Source organism: Acomys minous (assembly GCF_964271855.1).
Source record: "Acomys minous genome assembly, chromosome: 12".
Lineage (NCBI taxonomy): Eukaryota > Metazoa > Chordata > Mammalia > Rodentia > Muridae > Acomys > Acomys minous.
This window is the reverse complement of record NC_140493.1, coordinates 26669634-26691488: the sequence shown is the minus strand read 5'-3', so window position 1 is coordinate 26691488 and position 21855 is coordinate 26669634. Positions and strand designations below refer to the sequence as shown.

Sequence of the window (21855 nt, the reverse complement as noted above, 5' to 3'; positions counted from 1 at the left end):
GTCAACATCCTGCCTCTCTCTCATTTTCCAACTCACCTCTCTCTGCACACAGTAGGGCCACAAGCAGGATGAACACACAGGACTTCATAGTGTGGGAACTGTTCATCCTAGGAGAAGGCTTGGGTAGACAGACAAATCCTTAGAAGATGGAGCCAGTTAACAGCCCCCAATCACATCCCTGGGCTCTCCATGCCCTGCACAGGCTCAGGCATTCAATCTCCCTCCCTCCAAACCTCCACATGTTTCCCCAGGAACAGATATCTGCCTGCTTTGCTTCTCCACCACCACCCAGCTTCCCTTCCTAATCCCAAGCTCCCACCCAGCGCTATCCTGAGGGCCCTTCCCTCTGCTTGCCACCCCACAGCCCAGCCTGATACCTCACCTCACTCCTGTCTGTGACCAGGCTGTAGGCACAGTGGAAACTTCTAGTAACATATGGGCTGATATAAGTTCTTTGCCCTCCCGCTTCTCCCTCCACCTGGTTTCCTAAAAAGGAAGGGTTTTCTGAATTCCTCCAGGCCAGCAATGTCATAGCCTAAGAGGTGACAAAGCTTCTTGCTGACATGGGAAAGGCAGACATGTAAAGCAGTTGAGGAGGTGCTATTTGTATAGCAAGGGAAGGAGGCAGCTTGCAGGGTTTCTCTGTGTAGCCTTGGCTGTCTTGGAACTTACTCTATAAGCCAGGGTAGCCTCAAACTCACAGCCATTTGCCTGCTCTGCATCCTTAGTGCTGGATAAAAGGCAGACACTGCTGCAGCGGCTCCACCACCTGGCTGTTTCCTGTTTCTAATATAGGTTAAGGGGTTCAGTGGCTCAGAGCCCCCTGCCCTCTTTCAAACCACCAGATAAGCACCTAATAAGTACTTGGGGCCTGGCTCTGGTGAGCAAGCACCCAACAGGGACTTGTGGCTACAAAGTCCTGAACCAAGATCTGACAGCTGGCATGGGAGATGTTAATCAGTATCTAATGTGTTTGGGTGCCTTCTGGGGCTGCTGGTGTTGGCATCTCGTGGCTGGAGCCACGGATGCTCTTTAGAACAAAGGACAGTCAATAAGCAGATGAATGACGTTGGTGTGTCCTGTTTGACTGGAACTTGCTGGTCCTTCTATTTTACCAATAAAGACTCAAGAAAGGCAGAGAAATCACACAGATGACCTTTCTACTCCGGTTATATCATGCTGTAAAAGGCCCCAGAATGCTCACTTGACAGCCCAGGAGAAAAAATTCAGAAACCCAAGGCCAAAGGCTTGCTTACTCAAAGATCAAAAAGCCAAAGGCCATGGAGCTGAGGAACTCAAAAGCCAAGAGCCAAGTTAAAGTCTCAAGCTATCAAAGCACCAAAGAATTTTTCCAATTCTACAGTCTGTCTTAAAAACTCCTCAACTCAAAGTCTCTCCTAGTTTTTAATCCCTATCATCTGGTTTCTTGCTCTGTCCCTTGACCTAGGGACAGCTTTATTAATTCAGGCTTCCAGAATGCTGTTGGGTGAAGGTGTGTGTGTGAGGCTAGTGTTCCACACCTAAATCACCTATTTGCAGTAAACAGTTCTTGGATTAAAGGTGTGTTAGGGCTCAACCACAAGAAACAGGGATTTGTAATTCTATCTCAGGTATTACACTGGGATCCACAGCAAGAGTTTTATAGTTCATAGACTCAACACATTGAGATAAATATCCTGCCACAGGTGTCCCCACTGCTGTCTAGAGGGGGGAGCCCCTGCCTTGCAGAAGCCTCTGTGAAGAAGCCACACATTCATTCTCCCTGGCAATGCATTTTGGCACACAGCATGTCCCTACACTATGAAGTCCAGGTCCAAGGTGTCCCACAAAGGACACGAGTCTCCCTGGTGTTTAGTCACCACCTTGTGACATGGTAATTCCAATAATGGAATCCACACCAGTTACCCAACTGTTGACCTCATCTGTGGATGAGCTGTGGGGTGAGCAGGGGGGCCCCGCAGCAAGGCCAACACTGAGTTCCCTAACCTCATAGAGTAGAGAGCCCTGTGAGTGACCCCACTTAAGTGCCTGCAAGAGATACAGATTAGAGAAGGAAGGCTGGCCACAGAAAGAGGGCTGAGCTGGAAGAGCATCCTGAGGTGACACAACAGCAAAAGAGCAGGCATGCTCAGAGCATAACAGAGTCCCAGAGAGGACCACAGAGTCAGTGACTCTGAGCACATCCACTTTAACAGGGAAGGACATCTGCAAAGGGAAGGAAGCCAGAGGCTCAGAGAACCCAGCAGATTCTCCTGATGCAAGCCACAGGGCAGACATAGGAGTTGCATCCTTTCTATTGCTTCTGGTTGGTCCCACATTTGTATATTCAACTCCAGTGTCAGTGTACTGACGTATAGGGATGATTGATGGCAGAAAGAGAGGCACTGCAAGATGAATTTGGGGTTATCAAACAGCAGGGGGCTCAACCTCTCAAGGACTGAATGACAAATCCCAGGCTACTTCACAGCCTTGATGCCATCTCTGCAGAATTCATGCAAGAAGTAAGAGTTCTGATAAAATTCTGCCACACTCCAAGCCTCCAGCCTTGCACCAAGACAAAATCCCTTCCTTTTACCCTGCAATCTATGAGGCAAGCCAACCAATTCACCACCATACCACACACCCCAGAACAGTACTGGGAGGAAGAAAGCAAGAAAACTTTTCCTTCACATGCTGCCCTGGGCACCAGCTCATGCATAACCAAGTAGAGGTGATGCAAAGAGTCTCAGACAGCAAGGGCCTGCCAACAAACATAGGGCATCAATGACAGACCCAAGTTACAACCCCACCCAAATTCACCTTGGTAAGGCCATGAGCTTATGTGGATTATTTACAGAGCATGGGTGAGGTCACTTGCAGAACTATGGATAACCCCCAAGCAGCTTACATCACCAGGAAGTCTTACCCTACCATGTAAACTTTATCAGAGTCTCTCTTTCATTTAATCTTCCACTTCTTCTATATTCTAGCATCTTCTGAGATCACCTGTAGCTGGAGGGAATAATGGCTGGAACCTGAGGTGAAGGACCCCCTCCTGAGCATCAGGAGCTCTGACCATTATCACAGATGTGTGCCTGTGTTGCTCTTTTGACTCCACTTTTCTGACCACTGGGCTAAAGTTATCTCTACTCAAGGAAAGCAATGTGCCCATCACCTTCTCTTAGAGGAAAGGGTATTATAACCACAGTGCCACACACTGTATCAGTCTTAAACTAGGGATTGTCATGGGTCCTCCATTTTCCACCCAACACCACTGCAGGGATCCAGCTCTCCTTAGTGGTGGACTCCTGTCCAAGTGATGGACAGACCCACTGAGATTGACTCTTAAGGGAGAGGGCAAAGTGTGCTTGTAGAATCTTACTGTTTGGCTCCACCCAGAGTTAAGGCACCAAGTGGTGTCAGGCTTGTGTTAGAGAAGCCAGGCCTTAAGCAGAGAGGGCTACAGGCAAAACAAAACCACACCCAGCCCTCTCCTCTGCCTTGTAACTCAGCCAGTGGTCTGACTACTGACACATGGAACAGCTCAGGCAGTAGCCAAGGCCATTCCTCTCCACAGAGAATGAGTGACCTCAGTTGAGTAGCCTAGGTCACATGACTGTCCCTCCCCTCAGTCCTATAGCAGGGGTCGCATGTTACCTGAGTGTGGGTCCCCAAAACGTATCCACCATCACCTCTACCCTCCAAGCACGTTACCACTAGATAGACACATTGACAAGACCCAAACTTCTAACTTGGTGCTGTGCTGCCTGCTGGCGTTAATGAGTCTCTTGCCTGAGGAAGATTCAACTCACTTCCTCTGTTTATCTTAAACAGCCTCAACTCTTCAAACACCAAAAAGAGATTAGCTGTCTAAAAAGTTTCTGAGCAAAGTCCCAACATCATGATCAGTTCTGGACCACACCTCCCATTTCCCTGCCAATAACCTAATTTTCACAGTCATCCCTTCTTAACGTTGGAAATACCAAATACAGGAAGGAGTGCAGCAGTAGGGGAGCCTTGCTTAAGCCACTGAAGGACAGTTGTCTCCTGGGGTGAATCAATATCTCTATCTCTGTCTCTGTCTCTCTCTGTCTCTCTGTCTCTCTATCTCTATCTCTATCTCTTTTAGTTTGTCAATACAAGTTTTCTTTGATAGCCCAGACCATCCTGGAACTAGTGATGTAGATCAGGTTAGCCTTAAATTCAGAGCTCTGGCTGCTCCTGACTGCCATGTGCTGAGATTAGAGGTTTAGTTAGTTCTTTTTATCTCTCTTTTTTGGGGAAATTTTGGTCTAAAGAAGATCCAAATTTGGCCTCTGATCCTGGGAAGAAACAAAAGTAGGATTATACAAACACATCACTGTCCCCTCCCCTAAGAATTAATTAAGTCTTTCCTAGCTGGGAAGTCAGGGCATCAGAACAGAGAAATAAACACATGTCTGTGCTTTTGTTTGTTTGTGTTCAACAACACAATTATTTCCTTAAACTTCATACCTGTAATTTTGCCACAATTATGAATCACAATGTACACATATGGCCTGCAGGATATCATATATGTGACCCCAAAGGGGCCATGACTCACAGATTAAGAACCACTGGGTAAAAAGATGAACACTCCAAGGGAGGGGCAAGAGCATATCTTTGTCATTTCATCATCTTTTGGGCAATTTAGAATATTTGGGGCTCTCCAAATCCAGGGATCATTGGCTATTGGTCCTAAGGACAAAGGGAGTGAAATGACAAGCAGGGCTTAGTGGGGTGAGAGTGAGTGAGGGTGCCCATCAGTATGAGAGAGCAATTTTCTGGGACTAGCTTCACTGAGACTGCTCAACTTCATTCCGGTGGACAAAGGCCATATATTCTTGGGATTGGGTAGAGTGTTCTCAGGGTAGATGTATATGACTGGCTGGGGCTTGAAAAGTGACAAGATGCCTGATTTGCATATGACAGCACTATCTTTTCATATAAACTAGAACAGAGTAGTTAATTATCCTATGGGCAAAGAGAGGAGAGTGCTAGCAGGAAACTGTGTCAAAGGTCATATTCCAGATGTGCATCTGTGCCTAGAGACACTCTTCAGATGGCTTCAGGCAGAGTCAGAGAAGCCATCTGCTGGAAAGGGAAACCTGCATTCCATTCTGCCCGGATATGGTAGATTGCAACCTCCAACAGTAGGGTTCTCCTACAGAATGTGGAGTTGAAACACAGTGAAATAGAGCCTTTTAGTCTCAAGGGAGCATAACTGGGGGAAGGTGGTAGCATTTAGGGTCCCAGACAATCAGCCACTAAAGCCACTTAGGCTAATGGCTTCTGGATCCCTTGTCCCAGGACCTCAAATAATGAATTTCACAGTCATCACAAGGGTGAGTTTCAGAGAGTTGTTGTATTGCAGGTGAGCTCAGCAAGCAGAGCCACCACACAGCAGGAGCGCATCCCTGAGAGAGGGTTTCCAGGGAGGGTCCAGATCTAGATGGAATGGGCCTTCACTGTGTGGAGACATGAGGATGGGATGGTCAGTGCACTTGCCCCTCCAACAAGACACTCTTTCTCCTCTCTATTCCGGGGTCCAGACTGGAGTCTTGCACACATCTCCAAGGGCCCATGAAGCATCCAACTATGAGAAACTTCTGGCAGCATCAGACATTACCTGAAAGGAGAACAAGAATAAAAGCAAAAGCAGACACAGCCCTGTGCCCCTCAACACTTTTGGTAATTCTGGCCCTCAGCCAGGACAGAGCCTGACAGAACCAAGGGCATTTCTGGCTATGGGGCACAGCAGGGCAGGTTGTCAAGGACAAGAAGCCAAACTGCTCCTTTTTGAGGTCCTTGCCTCTGAGCAGGGATAGTTAGTTGTCACCTTGACATAAACTGTAGTTATCTGGGAAGAAGAGATCTGTGTTAAGGAGTTTCCTCTGTCAGCTTGGCCTGTCAGCATGTCTGGGATGAGCTGTTTTGCTTGGCAATTGATGGAGGAGGCTCCAGGCCTCTGTGGGCAGCACTATCCCTAGGCAGAGCCGCCTGGGCCACAGAAGAAAGCTAGCTGAGCAAGCCAGGGCGACAAGACAGTAAGCACGTTCCGCCATGGTTTCTGCTTCAAGATGCTTCCTTGAGTCCCTGCCCTGGCTTCCCTCACAGATACACTGGGACCTAGATATGCTGAATATAAATAATACATATACTGAAGCCAAATGAAGCCTGTCCTCCACAAGCTGCTGTGCTCAGATGTTTGCTCCCAGCCATAGAAATCTGACTAGACCTCACCCCTGACGTGCCTGACCAGGTTCTGTCTCCTGTTCTCACGAGTGTCTCCACGGAGGCAGAGATACAGTTCATGTCTCATTCTTTGGATCAAATGTCACTTAACAGCAAATTAAAGAGAATCATTTTCACAAATAAAATTATGTTGAGCATGGCACTCATGTCGTTAATCCCAGCACTCGGGAGACAGAGGCAGACGAATTGCTCTGAGTTCGAGGCCAGTCTGGTCAACAAAGTGAGTCCAGGACAGCCAAGGCAATGCAGAGAAACCCTGTCTCGAAAAACTAAAAAAATAAAATAAAATTATAACATGTGTGCTTCCCTTAATGGGCGTCAACCAACCCTGTTCCCTTCATCTTCCTCCCTTCCATAAGATGTTTTAAACTCCAAAGGACAGAGCGATCTCTCCTCTCAGGAATTTCAGATTCTCATGAGAGAGTGTTACCAGAGAAACATGTGTGTGTAAGTCTGTGTGTGTGTGTGTGTGTGTGTGTGTGTGTGTGTGTGTGTGTGTGTGTCAGTCTGTTTCTGTCTGTCCAAACCTGACTAGGGAAGTATCTACCCCGACTGGCCTCCAAGCTTGCTAATATCCATTAAGCTACCTGGCAGGAGGGTACTATGTCTGAAACAAACAATCATGTCTGTGTGTCTTTCCACAATGTCAGACTCTATTGAATAGTAATAAATTCACAATGTTGATGGTTCCAAAGGCAGAAATGTGCCTAGATTCTTCCTTGCTAATCCTGGCAGAGGCTAACACAAGTTCTTTCATTCCAAGATTAATTACTAATATAAAATCTCAGGTCACACAGTAAAGATGGATGATGATAGATAGATAGATAGATAGATAGACAGACAGACAGACAGATTTGTAGGCTAATAGTTGTAAAGTCCAACACAAGGTGCAGGAGATTTCAAACACGCTAAGAGGCATGGAAGCTGTGGTTGATATAGTCAGACTGAGGGCCAGAGTTAGTCCAGTTATAGAGATCAAAGGGCAGGACCAGATCCAGCCAAAGGAACAAGCCAATGGATGCACAGCAGAGCCAGACAGGTAACCAGCAGGACAACAGATGGTGATTTGAGTAGGCTGCGACAGTAGCAAGACCCCAGCAGAACTGAAGTCTCAGTACAGTCAGAGTTCCTGCCTGTAGGTCCTCGATGGACACCAGGTGGTCAGATAGCAGGTCAGTGAGGGCTGTTGGCGTCACTGTGCTGTCTCCCTCCTTATGAGGTCCAGGTGTGGGAATTATATCCTTTTCTTGGTTTGTCTGTTCCCAATCAATTCCTGAGTGTGGTTTCCTGTGTACAATTTAAAATGTAGCTGTTATATAGTACTTAGATAAAGCTTGAATAAATGTTTTTGGTGTTGTTGTTATTTGTCTGTCTGGTTGGTTTTTTTGGGGGTGATTACTCATGAAAACAGGCTGCCTTTGAGTTTACAGAGATCCATTTGCCTCTGCCTCTGGTGTACTGGGATTAAATGTGGTGTGTACCACCACACCCAGCCACTACTGGGACAGCTGAATCTTTATTCTCATCAATTTCTCCTCCTCCTCCCTTCTTCTTCTCCTCCTATTCCTCTTCCTCCTCCTCCTCCTTCTTTTAATTCTTCTTCTTCTTCTTCTTCTTCTTCTTCTTCTTCTTCTTCTTCTTCTTCTTCTTCTTCTTCTTCTTCTTCTTCTTCTTCAAACCCCGTTATTTCTTCTGTTGTAGACAGAGCTGGTCAATGTGATCATACTTTTTACATGTGTAATGATTTACTAAACATAATTTTCCTACAGCTCTGCCAACCAGCTCTGAAAATCCTGATGGGACAATGTGTCCAAATAAATCTCCCTTAAACTTTGGGCAGAACTTAATCAAGTTTGCTTTGTAATACAGACCACACTACAGAGGTCTACAGAGCCAGGCATGTTTGAAAAGTTGACATTACAACAGTTGTGTGTGGGAAGTTGATGACTTCAGGGGCTTTGCTCTAGTTTCTTTGTTTGGGTTCTCTGTGTATCAGCCCTCGCTATCTTGGACTCACTTCCTACACCAGGCTGGCCTGGAACCAGAGATCCGTCTGCCTCTGTCTCCCTGAGAGCTGGAATTAATAGCGTATGCAACCACATCTGGCTGCTCTAGTTTCTTAAATAGCTAAAAGCCTGGGTGATTCAGTGGAAACTATTAGCAAGTAACCCACAAAGCACATGATCTTTAAGCAAGTTTTCATAAATGCCGATCAGGTTTTGTTGTTGATTGTTAGGGGAGGGCAGGTTGCCTGCATGTGTGCCTGGCCACCATGAGCCTGCAGTGCCCATGAAGGCCAGAAAAAGGGGTGTTGCAGTCCCTGCAACGGAGTTGCAAATGGTTGTGAGCCATAAATGTAGATCCTGGGGATGGAACTCCTGTCCTCTGGGAGATCAGCCAATGCTTGTAACCACTGAGCCATTCAATTTTAACTTCCACAGACCTTCTACTTATGTGCCTTAATGTCTAGCTTTACCCTTGTCTCCATTTCTGCTTTAGAATAATCTTTTATGTTAGGGAAAACTTCACAAATTATCCTATAATACAAAATATTTTCTTATCCAAAATAATTTCCTTTTGTTTCAGAAAATGTTTTGTACCTATAACCTTTCATTATTTCTTTCTCATGGCGGCTGGTTCCTTTCTATTCACTTCTATAAAAATTCATGATGCAGGCTGGAGCAATGGCTCAGCGGTTAAGAGCACTGTCTGCTCTTCCAGCAGTCCTAAGTACAATTCCCTCACAACCACCTATAATGGGATCTGATGCCCTCTTCTAATGGTATCTTATGCCCTTTTCTGACCTGCAGGTGTACATGCAGATAAAGCATTGATCTACATAAAATAACTAAATGAATAAATATTTTCTACAAAATATAGTAAAATTCATGATGCACGTTAGACTATCCTTTTAAATCATGTGAGGCACATCTGATTATGTTCTGTCCTGCCTTTCACAAGGCCTAGTCAGCTATCCAGAGGAAGCCAGAGCAAAGAACATGTTAATGTGTCAGTGCTAAAGTCCATAGAGTCTCATTTTTTATCTTTTGTTTTTTGCTCTTAGTCTTGAATGCCTGACTTGAGAATGAGAAGCCCACAACCACAGTGTGAAGTCCTTCGCAGGCAGATTCTAGAAGAGGAGAGAAGAAATTTAAGCATTGTTTGATTTTTAGGATAAAAAGGGAATGGCCAGATGATGTGTAGGCACCTTCCTCACCAAGAAGAAAAAGGTTAGTGGGAAACAGTTGTCTAACTAAGGTCACACATGGACTTAAGTCTAATGTATGGAGAGTGTAATCTCTCTAGTTATTTAAAAAATATACTCTGTTCCTTACTTTTTTTTTCTTTTTTAGTTTTTGGAACATGAAAGAGCACTGACTGATATCTTTATGTGCTTTTAAATTTTTTAAAATAATTTTTAAAAATTGAACTATAATAACATGATTTCTCCATTTCTTTACCTCCTACTACTCCCTCTGATGAACCCATTTGGTCTCTCTCAAATTTACAATCTCTTTTATTTAATCTTTGTTATACACACACATTTTATTTATTTATTTATTTATTTATTTATTTATTTATTTATTTATTTCATATACAGTTCAGCCTACATGTATGCCTACACACCAGAAGAGGGCACTAGATCTCATTATAGATGGTTGTGAGCCACCAAGTGGTTGCAGGGAATTGAACTCTGGAACTCTGGAAGAGCAGACAGTGCTCTTAACCACTGAGCCATCCCTCCAGCCCACACATATGTTCTTAACTTGTACATACAACGGGCTCAGACTGGATGATGTTAGCTGTAGGACCCTGACTTCACAGCTGACCACTTGGTATTGGACAGCCCGTCTGGGAGCTCTTCCCTGTGAGGACTATTTTCTCTACTCTCAGCATTCCCTTTGCTACCTGTAGTCCTTTGTCTGTGGCAGGGGCCTGTAAGACTTACCCCCTTCCACGAGACCATGTCTATTAATGTCATCTGTGTTCAGGCAGCCATGTTGTTGAGGCCTCATGGCTATGAGGACACATCCTGCTTGTCAGGTCCAATGGAAACTCCTCTTTCTCGAATTCTGGCACCTGTTTCCTTCCTTCCCAAGGAAGCTATTCCTCATTGCTATCAGAAGGGACAGGTGGCGATCTGTGGTGCCTATTAGCATGCCAAGGCAATGCTGGCCTCCAGGCTCTCTCAGTACCTGTGGTTCCTCTCAGCTCTTCTCACCCTGCCCACTACACTAAACTTCTCCAGTTCATGGACGTTGCTTCCATCCCTATATAACCCTGCCTTTTCACCCATGTGCCCTCTTGGCCCCTCTCTTTTTGCTCTCTTTTTTTGTCTTCTTCTTCTCTCCCTCTGTCACTCTCCTCTCCCCGCCCCCTTTCATGGACATGTTGGGTCTACTATTTTCTGTCCCTGCTCTGGACTCTTCTAGATGCCTGTGGTTGTACTCTATCAGTTTAGAGAAAGGCACCATGTGATCACTTGTTCTCTGCATTTTGATTGCCTGTGATTCTCTCTGATGGTCTCAGTTTGTTACAGAGAGAAGGTTTTTTATGTTTTGTTTTGTTTTGTTTTGTTTTGTTTTGATGAAGGGTGAAGAATACATTCCTCTGTTGGGTGAAGTTATTATTTCCCATTGCAAAACACCGTGACCTAAAGTGACTTAGAGAAGAAAGAATTGATTGGGGCTCATGGTTCCAAAGGGTTAGAGTGTATAATGGTGGGAGACAGGGCAGCAAGCAGCAGACACATGAGAATCCTAACATAGGGCACACAGCCCCTCCTAACCTTTGCGGTTTTGGCCTTTAAGAGTAGCCTGTAACAGTGACTCGTGGTGCCTCCCTCCCGAGTGAGTGCTCAGGTCCCCTGGTGCATGTCAGCAATAAACCTTGTGCTTTTGCATCAACACTGTGGTCCTCAAGTGGTGTCTTGCGATGACCCCCTACCTGAGTGGACTCTAGGGTCCAACACAAGCAGCAGACACACCAGAATCTGCACTATCTCAACAGGAAGCAGAAACCAAGTGAAGTGGGGCAAGAGTATAAACTCAAACTCCACACACACTGATTTACTTTGTCCTTCAAGGCTGCACACCCTACAGGTTCCATAGTCTCCATGAACAGCACCACCAGCCGGGGACCAAGTACTTAAATACACGAGCTTATGTGGCGGACACCTAATCCAAACTACCATACATGTCAGTCATTTCAGGCCTTGACTATAGTTTCATGTCCAATGTTTAAAATTGGGCAGGTGACCAAGATTTACCTTCCCCCACCTGTTGAGAATGTATCCAGGCCTTGCTTGACACTGGCTTGAACTGGAATCACTGAGGTAACACTCAGGTTGTTTTTGGAAAAGGTTTTATTTGTCTTACACTTCCATATTTCTGTTCATCACTGAGGGAAGTCTGGACAGGAACTCAAACAGATGGGAACTTGGATGCAGGAGCTGATGCAGAGACCATAGAGGGTGCTGCCTTGCTCATTGTGGCTTGCTCAGCCTGCTTTCTTGTAGAACCCAGGACCACCTGCCCAGGCATGGCACCACTCACAATAAGCTGGGTCCTCTTCCATCAATCACTAATTAAGAAAATGGTTTTACAGTTGGATCTTATGGAGGCTTTTTCTCTGTTGGCCCCTCTTATACTATTTCTACCTGTTATCATAATTGGGCCTTACACCCTCCAATGCATTACCAACTTGATCACCTATCAGACAAACAATGATAGGATCATTATGACTTGATGCCTTTTGGGAGGGGGCTTTATGAGACAGTATTTCTCTATGTAGCCTTGGTTGCCCTGGACTTACTCTGGGGACCAGGCTGGCCTTGAACTCACAGCAATCCATGTGCTGGGTTTAAAGGTTTATGCCTTGCCCCACTCAGATGGCATTATTAAAGATAGTACCTTATCAAAGATTTGACAGGGACACATAAGTCAAAGAGGAAATGAGGAACTGACCTGACTCCATTTAACTATGTATACTTGTTAACATCTGCCCCAATTCTTCCACACACTAGTACCCCACAAGGTGACCATAGAGTTCCAAACTATTTATCTGTTAAACCTCCTCTTACTGTTTGTGTGTCTGTGTGTGTCTCTGTGTGTGTGTGTGTGTGTGTGTGTGTGTCCATCCCTGTAGGCTTTAGAGTAGGCAGGGGAAAATAATCAGGATGAGGTACAAATGAATCAGGATGAGTCTGATTTTGGTATCAGTCCTGGGCCAAGACATCTGGAGTCTGACCCAGATCATTTTTCTTGAGCCATATTTAAGCACAGCACAATTTGGGAAAAGTTTTCAGATAACAATTTACTCAGCACCATGAATACAGCCAAGCTTAAAAAGTGTTTACATTGATACTCATTGCCAGTGCTCGAGAGGCAGAGACATGTGGATCCCTGTTAGTTCAAGGTCAGCCTGGTCTACAAAGCAAGTCCAGGACAGCCACGGCTACACAGAGAAACCCTGTCTCAAAACCTGCCCCCCCCCAAAAAAAAAGGAAGTAAGAAAGAAAGAAACTCTTTCCATATGGCTTCATCCATAAGATGGTTTCTTGTTGACCTAGAAACAATGCTCAAGGTAAGGGTCTTGGAAGAATGACTGAGGTAAACATAATGCCTGTGGGAGTCAGGATTGTCCTGGCCCTAAGATGACACAGACGTCACTTAGGCTGTTGTAAAGTACAAGTGACATCTCTCACAAAGAAGAACTTTATAGCCTAGAAGCAATGCTCAAGGTTTTGAGGGGATAAGAAAGCTTAAATTCTTGAAGATAGAGGCCGAGCCTGCCTCATCAGACAGCAAAAGATCACCAGGTTGTAAACTACATGCAATCCTGGCATTCCAGGAAGAACATCTGGGCACCTCCTTCCGCTGAGAGGTAAGCTGTGTGTTATACTGTCTTGGCTTCTCCAGTGCTCATCTGTGTGCACAAGATCTACATGTGTGGGACTCTGCTGACTCAGGCTGAAATCTGCCTTCTCTGGATAGTCATTTCCTGTTCAATCTATGAAGAAGGGTCTCCCTTTCCTAGCGGGGTCCTCACTCAGGGGATTTGGGAACACCAGATTTTGTAAGAGGTGTCACATAGTTCTAGAAGTCATTACTTTACACATAATTAAGTACTGTTTTATCCTTTTGTGATAGGCCCAGTGATATTGACTGTAAACAAGGCATAGTATGTAGATTATGTGTCCTGGTACCCTTAGCCCTAGGGACTCAGACACATTCACTCTCATGACCCCTCCCTACTGCCCAGGGTTCATAAAGTTTGTTTGTTTTCTCACTACCTTGACCATCTCAGATTTGGCATCCAGGGAAAAGAAGAGCTCCTGAGGGACACGCTGGCCTTCCATGACTTCCCACTGTTCAATGAAATAGGGAATTACCTGACCCATCATGGCAAGACCAGTGCAGACCGCTGGGTAAGCACCTGCCCAGTCTGTATCTCACAGGGCCTCCCTTCAGGCTTCAGCCTGCTTCCCATGCCCAGCCTGTCAAGGTACAGGAAACAGAGAACTGTAACACTGTGGTACCATCACAAGCCTTTTGAACCCCCACCTAAGTTTCCATTGCCTTCTGATACCAACAATTTCATTGACCTTTAGCTGGTTCGGGAGTTTGTTGGCTTTCTGTGCAATGACCTCAGCATGAAGAGCAGTAAGACTTTTATGTCCTGTGGGTTCCTGAGTCTTCACTGCCTATTGAGACCTGCAGCCTCATTCTAAAAAGAGCTAATGTAACACCGGGTGTGAGAACTCATTTCCCACCTCCGCTGGAGAGGCTGGGAACATGGCTTTGTGTCCATGCTCCTAGCCTCACTCCTAAAGTACTCTAGCCTGCCGTCCAAGTGAGAAACAGGACCTCTGCTCTCAAGCTGCGTCCATTTAGTCTGGAAGCAAGCAGGGCCCAGATTGAACCCCTGGACATGGAACCCAGCCCTGCCCTCATGAAACAACATACATGTGTGTTACTCAAGACAGCTATGGCCAAGACACAGGTGTAATGCAGACCTGCCTGCTGCTGCTGCTGGGTTAGAGGTAGACACATTTATAACCATGTATTGTGGGCACCATGATTGGCTATGCTTGGCTAGTAGCCACATGGATCAAGTCTCACTTGTCCCTAAAGCCTGAGCTATGATCTGACTGTCTGAGACGGACAAAAAGATCAAATAACAGATACTGAAGATGTCACAGGTGTCTAGAGCTGAAAGAGAGTGAGTACTTTGGACTTGTAAATTCACTTCTTTCTCACAACCTAAGATGTGCATTTGTGGAGAAACTACAGGGCATGCAAATTGGGAAGTGTGTGTGTGTGTGTGTGTGTGTGTGTGTGTGTGTGTGTGTGTGCATATCATACCTATGTGTATGCATGACTTTTTTCAGCATAATCAGGTGCTTTTTGAAAATGAGGGAACCCTCTGCCTTCCCCTAGCATCAGCCCTGAGGGAAGTCCACCCAAACCAAGCAGTATCCCACTCTGACTTGGGTAACAGGACATATGTGGCTCGCTGAGAGGGCAGAGGTGTGGACTGTCAGGCAAGACTCAGTGGACTCAGTGCAGCAAAAGAAAAGTGGAGACATTGGCTGGGAGAACAAAGGGTTTATTAGACTCAACTGGGGGCATTGAGCCTGTGGGAATGCCTGGAGGACCTCGGAGATCTATGCGTCCACAGTGGTGGTATTATACCTTGGAATTCTGCCTCTTCACTGTGCTGTCCGCCTGCATCCAGGACCAGGAACAGCATGAAGAGGCATTCCAGGAGGTACAGATCTGAAAGCCCAAGAGGCAAATGGACACCTACCCAGCAGGGACTGGAACAAGGACTAAAAAACAAGTTATCTTACACCCTACCCGCACCTCAGAGTACCTACAACCCACAATGCATCACTAGAGGGTTCCAGGAAGCAGTGATTACACATTGGGATACAAGGAGGAGGGCAGGAGTAGCAGGAAGTGCCATCACAGCAAGGCCTGCAGGAGGACTGAGGCCAGGCTGCACAGAAGCACCCCTGCCAGGGTCCAGGTGCTGCCCCCAGTGGGAACTGCTGCATTGCAGAGGTCTTCCTTGCAACAGGAAATGTTGGCGCTGATGTCAGCACCCATGATATGGATATGTTCAAGATAATCCAAATTGTCAGGGCAGGTGGGAAGGCAGGACTTGTTCTTTACTTTCACTTTTTGAGAGCCTGCAAGACATCAAGGAGTGACCTCACAGCTTACATAGGAAGAACTCAGCATGCCAAAGTCTGAGGCACATGCCACCAGGCCTGGGTGGCCCAGCCTTATCTCTAAGGCACATTGAAGCCAGACATGGAAGCTCATACTTACAATCCCAGAATTTGAAAGGCTAAGGCAGGCGGATTTTTATGAGTTCAAATCCAACCTGAGCCACATGGGGGAGTTCTAGGCCATCCTGGGGCTAGAGTGAGACCTAGTCTTTTTTTTTTTTTTTTTTAATTTATTTCTTAGTGTGTATACAGTGGAGGCCAGAGGAGGGCACTAGATACATCATAGATAGTTGAGAGCCATATTTGGCTGCTTGGAATTGAACTCAGGAAATTTGTAAGAGCAGGTGGTATTCTTAAGCACTAATCCATCTCTCCAGCCCAAGATAGTCTTAAGAAACAAAACAAACAAAAACATGGGTTGGCCAGGTGTCTTGGTGGATAAACGCCTCATTTGTGCAAATGCAGGACCCCAGTTCCAACTACCAGAGCCAATCATAGATGGGCAGGCATGGTGGCCTACTTGTAATCTCAGTCCTCAGGAGACAAAATGACAAGTGTGTAAGGTAAGCTCACTGGATAGACTAGCTGAACCTGTAAGCTTGGCGTTCAACAAGAGGCACTGCCTCAGTAAATAAAACAGATGCCAAGGAAGACACCATCAACCTCTAGGCTCCACATACTTGTACCCACCAGTGCACGTGCAGCCACACATATATACGCACACATGCACTTACACACACTGTACTGAGGGCTCCACCAGTGAACTGCTTGCATGGAAGCCCGAGGTCCCAAGTTCAATGCCCATCACCCAGGTAAAGAGACAACCAGGTGTGGTAGCTCTGCTTATGATCTCCGTGCTGAGGAGGAGGCAGAAGGTCCCAGGAGCTCTCAACCAGCCACCCAGCCTACTTGGCAAACACCAGATCCCAGTGAAAGATCCTGTCTCAAAAACATCATGGTTGGGACTAGAGGATTGGCTGGGCAGTTAAAAATACTTGTTGCTCTTACAGAGGCCCAGGGTTCGGTCCCTAGACCCACATGATGGTTTACAAGAATCCATAACTCCCGTTCTAGGGGAACCGCACTCATTCACATAAAATAAAATAAATAATTCTTTTAAAATATAGACAAGGGGCTTAGCAGTTAAGAGCACTGTGTGCTCTTCCAGAGGTCCTGAGTTCAATTCCCAGCACCCACATGGAATCTGATAGTGGAATATGCTGCCCTCTTCTCCATGCAGGCATACATGCAGAAAGAGCACACATAAAACAAATGAATAAAGTAAATTAGAGGATGCTTAAGAAATGATACGTAAGGATGTCCTCCAGACTCTACATAGATGAACACATACTCATCCACACTCATAGACAAACACACACACACACACACACACACACACACACACACACACACACACACACACACAAGCCCAGAGTTAGTCTGGGTCTAATTTCACAGTCTGATTTTGCCCAGTGCCATAGCAGAAAGGGCAGCTAGCCTCTCAGATTCCAGCTGTTCCCACAGGCATCTGTACCTAGAGGGGCTGCTCCAGGAGATGTCACACTATGCAAGGAAACAGGAAACAGAGTAGAGGGTGGGTCTGCTCCTGCCTTGTCTATCTGGAGGATATGCCTGGATGCTGACACTTCCAGGGATCTGGTTTGTCCCAAGGTCCCTTTTCCATCAGCATTCCAGGCTCATTCCTTCAGCCTAAACTCCAGATTCCTTCATTAAATGCCAAGACTCACTAAATGCTCTCAGGTCTCCGGGTCCTTCAGGAGCCAGTGAGACCCTAGACATAGAGTAGGGACAGGAGCAGCTCATGGCTGCACTGGTGAGGGAGGGGGAGGATGGTGATGACAACCGTGAATTCCTCAGGGGCAGCCTGCGTTAGGACCATCTTCCAGCACATTCCTGGACCCCAGGGCACAACCCCCACTTTGCAGGAGCCCCATTCCAGCCCCAGGAGTCCTCTACTTGTGGGGAGGGGAGCTATGGTTTATAAATAACTGGTCCACAAGTGCCCAGACCTTTTCTCCCAAGCCACCCCACACCCATCTTCAATCAGATCACCGGGAACTCACCCAGAGTGGCATCCACATCCTGAGTGACACAGACTCCATCAGGGTCAGGGCAGGTAAGAGACTGGCAGGAAGTTTCAGATGTAGCCCCCCAGCAAGTGTAGCAGCGCAGCCCCTGAGCTGAGAAGGAAGCCAACACATGAGGCCCAGGGCATGGGCTTCTTCGCCCAGACCCCTCCCCTACATCGGCTTTATTTCCACACAGCTGCTGGTCTATAGGACAGAGAAAGAATACTCCACCAAAGGGAACAGTGAGCCAAGAGCCCCTTGTCAAATATGATGGGTCCTAGCCAGCCCCACAGGAGAGACCTGGACCCCAAGAGGTATTAGGGAGACAGTCACCATAGCAGGAAGATGGAGATAGCTGATGTCAGATGACGTGATGAGGGGATGAGTGAGTAGGTACTGGACAGCACAAGGGCCAGCTGATGGGGAAGGCTGTTCTGACCTCCTTCCTCCATCCTCCCCTGCAGAGCTGGCCCCTGGCCCTTGGGGTATGACATGCACTGGACTTCCCACAGCCCAGTTGAAAGCTGAGGCTCACCATCAGACCTCCCACAGGACAGATGTAACTAAAAGTATAGGGGTATCTGCGGGCTCAGAACAGCTTAGAGTACAGACGTTCTAGCATTTGGACCTTGGCTAGGGTGGGACATAAGAAAAAGTTCAAACAATCAGGAGTTAAGGATTCTAAACTCTTAGACTTGGCAGCTGGGACAGGAAAAGAAAGCTCTGCCAGCTTGTCTGTACCTAGGCCAGTGGCCTGGCTCTGTTTAAGGATAGCAGGATAAGTCTGTGGACAGTGCCTACTGGTGGTCTAGGACTCAAGAAAGAAATGCTATGGGTCCTGAGGAGTATCATCTGCCACCTACCCCATCCCTGCTGCTCACAGGAGAGGTAGTGAAGGTCAAGAGTCTGACTTGCCCATGGTGAAAGCTCTGAGGCAGGTGCTGGCAAGTTTACAGAACCAGCACAGGAGGGTTCACGCACAACAAGCCAATACCAAAGGGCATCCCCCGGTCTTAGCCCACCTTAGGAACTGGGCATACAATGAAAATGCAAGTGTTCCCACAACTCTCAGGCACTTTAAAATCTCCATTGCAACAGCTTAGCCCTCTCTCATTTTCCAGTTCACCTCTCTCTGCACACAGTAGGGCCACAAGCAGGATGAACACACAGGACTTCATAGCGTGGGAACTGTTCGTCCTAAGGGAAGGCTTGGGTAGACAGACAAATCCTTAGAAGTTGGAGCCAGTTAACAGCCCCCGATCACATCCCTGGGCTCTCCATGTCCTGCACAGGCTCAGGCATTCAATCTCCCTCCCTCCAAACCTCCACACGTTTCCCCAGGAACAGATAGCTGCCTGCTTTGCTTCTCCACCACCACCCAGCTTCCCTTCCTAATCCCAAGCTCCCACCCAGCGCTATCCTGAGGGCCCTTCCCTCTGCTTGCCACCCCACAGCCCAGCCTGATACCTCACCTCACTCCTGTCTGTGACCAGGCTGTAGGCACAGTGGAAACTTCTAGATAGATGTGGGCTGATATAAGTACCCTAATGTCCCTAGATTCCTCCCAGCTGGTTTCCTTACAAAAAAAAAAAAAAGGATTTCCTGTAATTACTCCAGGCCAACAACGTCATTGCCTAAGAGTTGACTAGGCTTGTTGCTGACATGGAGGAGCCAGACATGTAAAGCAGTTGAGGAGTTGCTATTTGAATAGCCAGGGAATGGGGCAGCTTGCCCAGTCTTTTCCTAGTCTTGTTTTTGTTTTGTTTTGTTCTTCTTTTGCTTTTGTTTGCTTTTGGTTTACAAGGCAGGGTTTCTCTGTGTAGCCTTGGCTGTCCTGGAACTTACTCTATAAACCAGGCTAGCCTCAAACTCACAGTCATCTGCCTGCTCTGCATCCTGAGTGCTGGGTGAAAGGCAGACACTGCTGCAGCCACCCATGCTGGCTCCACCACCTGGTTGTTTCCTGTTTCTAAATATAGGTTAAGGAATTCAGTGGCTCAGAGACCCCTGCACTTTTTCATACAAGCAGATAAGCGACTGACAAGTACTTGTAGCCTGGCTTTGGTGAACAAGGACTGAAGGATGCTTGTGTTCAAAAAGTGAGGGTCCTGAGCCTGGAAGTCACTGACAACTGGGATCGGGGAGGCCAACCAGTGTCTGATGTGTCTAGGTGCCATCTGGTTCTGCAGGTGATGTTGGCATCTTGTGGCTGGAGCCACAGATGCTTTTCACAGCACAGGACAGTTGATACAGAGGTTGAATGATCGCAGTGTGTGTTGTTTTAATTGGACGTCCCTGATCGTTCTCTTTAACAATAAAAGCTCAGAGAGACAGAGAAATCACCCAGCTGACCTTTCTACTCAGCTTAAATCCTGATGTAAAAGGCACAAAATGCTCACTAGCTCACTTGACAGCCCAGAAGAAAAATGCCAAAAAAAACCAAAAAACAAAAACAAACAAACAAAAAAAAAACCCCCAAGGCCAAAAGCTTGCTACCTCAAAGGCCATGGAGCTGAGAAACTAACAGCCAAACTAAAATCACAAGATAACGAAACACCAAAAACCTGTTCCAATTCTGAGGTCTGTCTTAAATTTACCTCAATTCAAATTCCATCCTATTCTTTGATCCCTGTCAGCTGGTTTCTTGCTTTGCCCCTTGACCTAGGGTCAACTTTATTAATTCACATTTCCAGAAAGCTCTTGGGTTAAGATGTGTGTGAGGCTAGTGTCCCACACCTATATCACCTATTTATAATAAACAGTTCTTGGATTAAATGTGTGTTAGGGCTCAACCACAAGAAACAGAGATTTACAGTTCAATCTCAGGTACCACAGTGGGATCAAGGACACACAGATTTCTACAGTTCATCGTCTCACGAATCACACTGAGATCAAATATCCTGCAACAAGTGTCCCCACTGCTGTCTAGAGTGGGGAGACCCTGCCTTGAAGAAGCCTTTGTGGAAAAGCTACATGTTCATTCTCCCTGGCAATGCAGTTTGGCACACAGCATGTCCCTACACTATGACATCTACGTCCAAGGTGTCCCACAAAGGACACGAGTCTCCCTAGTGTTTAGTCACCACCTTGTGACATGGTATTCCAGTAATGGAATCAACACCAGTTACCCAAGTGTTGACTGCATCTGTAGCTCAGCCCTGGGGTGAGCAGAAGGGCCCCACAGCAAGGCCAAGACTGTGTTCCCTAACCTCATGGAACTGAGAGCCCAGTGAGTGACCCCACTTAAGTGTCTGCAAGTGTATTAAGAGATACAGATTAGAGAAGGAAGGCTGGCCACAGAAAGAGGGCTGAGCTGGAACAGCATCCTGAGAGGACACAACAGCAAAAGAACAGGCATGCTCAGAGCATAACGGAGTCCCAGAGAGGACCACAGAGTCAGTGACTCTGAGCACATCCGCTTTACAACAGGGAAGGACATCTCCAAAGGGAAGGAAGCCAGAGGCTCAGAGAACCCAGCAGATTCTCCTGATGCAAGCCACAGGGCAGACACAGGAGTTGAATTCTTTCTATTGCTTCTGGTTGGTTCCATATTTGTATATCCAACTCCAGTGTCGCTGGTTTGGGTTACAAGGATGATTGATGGCAGAAAGAGAGGCACTGCAGGATGAATTTGGGGTTGTCAAGCAGCAGGGTGCTCAACCTCTCAAGGACTGAATGACAAATCCCAGGCTACTTCAAAGCCTTGATGCCATCTCTGCAAAATTCATACAAGAAATAATAGTTCTCATAAAAGTCTGCCACACTCCAAGGCCTCAAGCCTCGCACCAAGACAAAATCCCTTCCTTGTTACCCTGCAATCTATGAGGTAAGCAGGCCAATTCACCCCCATACCACACACCCCAGAACAGTGCTGGGAGGAAGAAAGCAAGAAAACTTTTCTATGGAACTCCTCACATGTTGCCCTGGGCACCAGCTCAGGCATAACCAAGTAGAGGGTTTATTTAGAGAGCATGGGTGAGGTCACTTCCAGAAATATGGACATCTCCCAAGAAGCTACTTCACTAGGAAGTCTTACCCCATCATGTAAGCTTTGTAAAAGTCTCTCTTTCATTTAATCTTCCACTTCCTCTATATTTTTAGCATCTTCTGCGATCACCTGTGGAAGGAAGGAGTAATGGCTGGAACCTGAGGTGAGGGAACCCCTCCTGAGTATCGGGAGCTCTGGCCATTATCACAGATGTGTCTCTGTTTTGCTCTTTTGACTCCATTGTCCTGACTACCATGATAAATTCTCTCTCTCCAGGATGGCAGTGG

General features: G+C 46.7%; 1 protein-coding gene across 7 annotated transcripts in view; it reads right to left on the bottom strand.

Annotated features, from left to right (window-relative positions):
* The window catches only part of LOC311578671 (lymphocyte antigen 6A-2/6E-1-like), a 53408-nt gene that overhangs the window by 3106 nt on the left and 28447 nt on the right, over positions 1 to 21855 (bottom strand). The window contains exons 1-4 of one of the 7 annotated variants that reach the window (XM_084748679.1): positions 19053 to 19183; positions 18707 to 18788; positions 17575 to 17691; positions 14847 to 15448 (exon numbers count right to left, since the gene is read on the bottom strand). The exons of 1 other annotated variant lie outside the window; for it this stretch is intronic. In XM_084748679.1, the coding sequence (XP_084604805.1) occupies positions 15222 to 15448; positions 17575 to 17691; positions 18707 to 18758 (396 nt within the window). In that variant the 5' untranslated portion in view covers positions 18759 to 18788; positions 19053 to 19183 and the 3' untranslated portion in view covers positions 14847 to 15221. Of the gene's footprint in view, positions 1 to 36; positions 119 to 382; positions 493 to 14846; positions 15449 to 17574; positions 17692 to 18706; positions 18789 to 19052; positions 19184 to 21855 lie in introns of those variants that run through there. 5 more of the 7 variants (XM_084748680.1, XM_084748676.1, XM_084748675.1 and 2 more) reach the window with 5 other exon arrangements.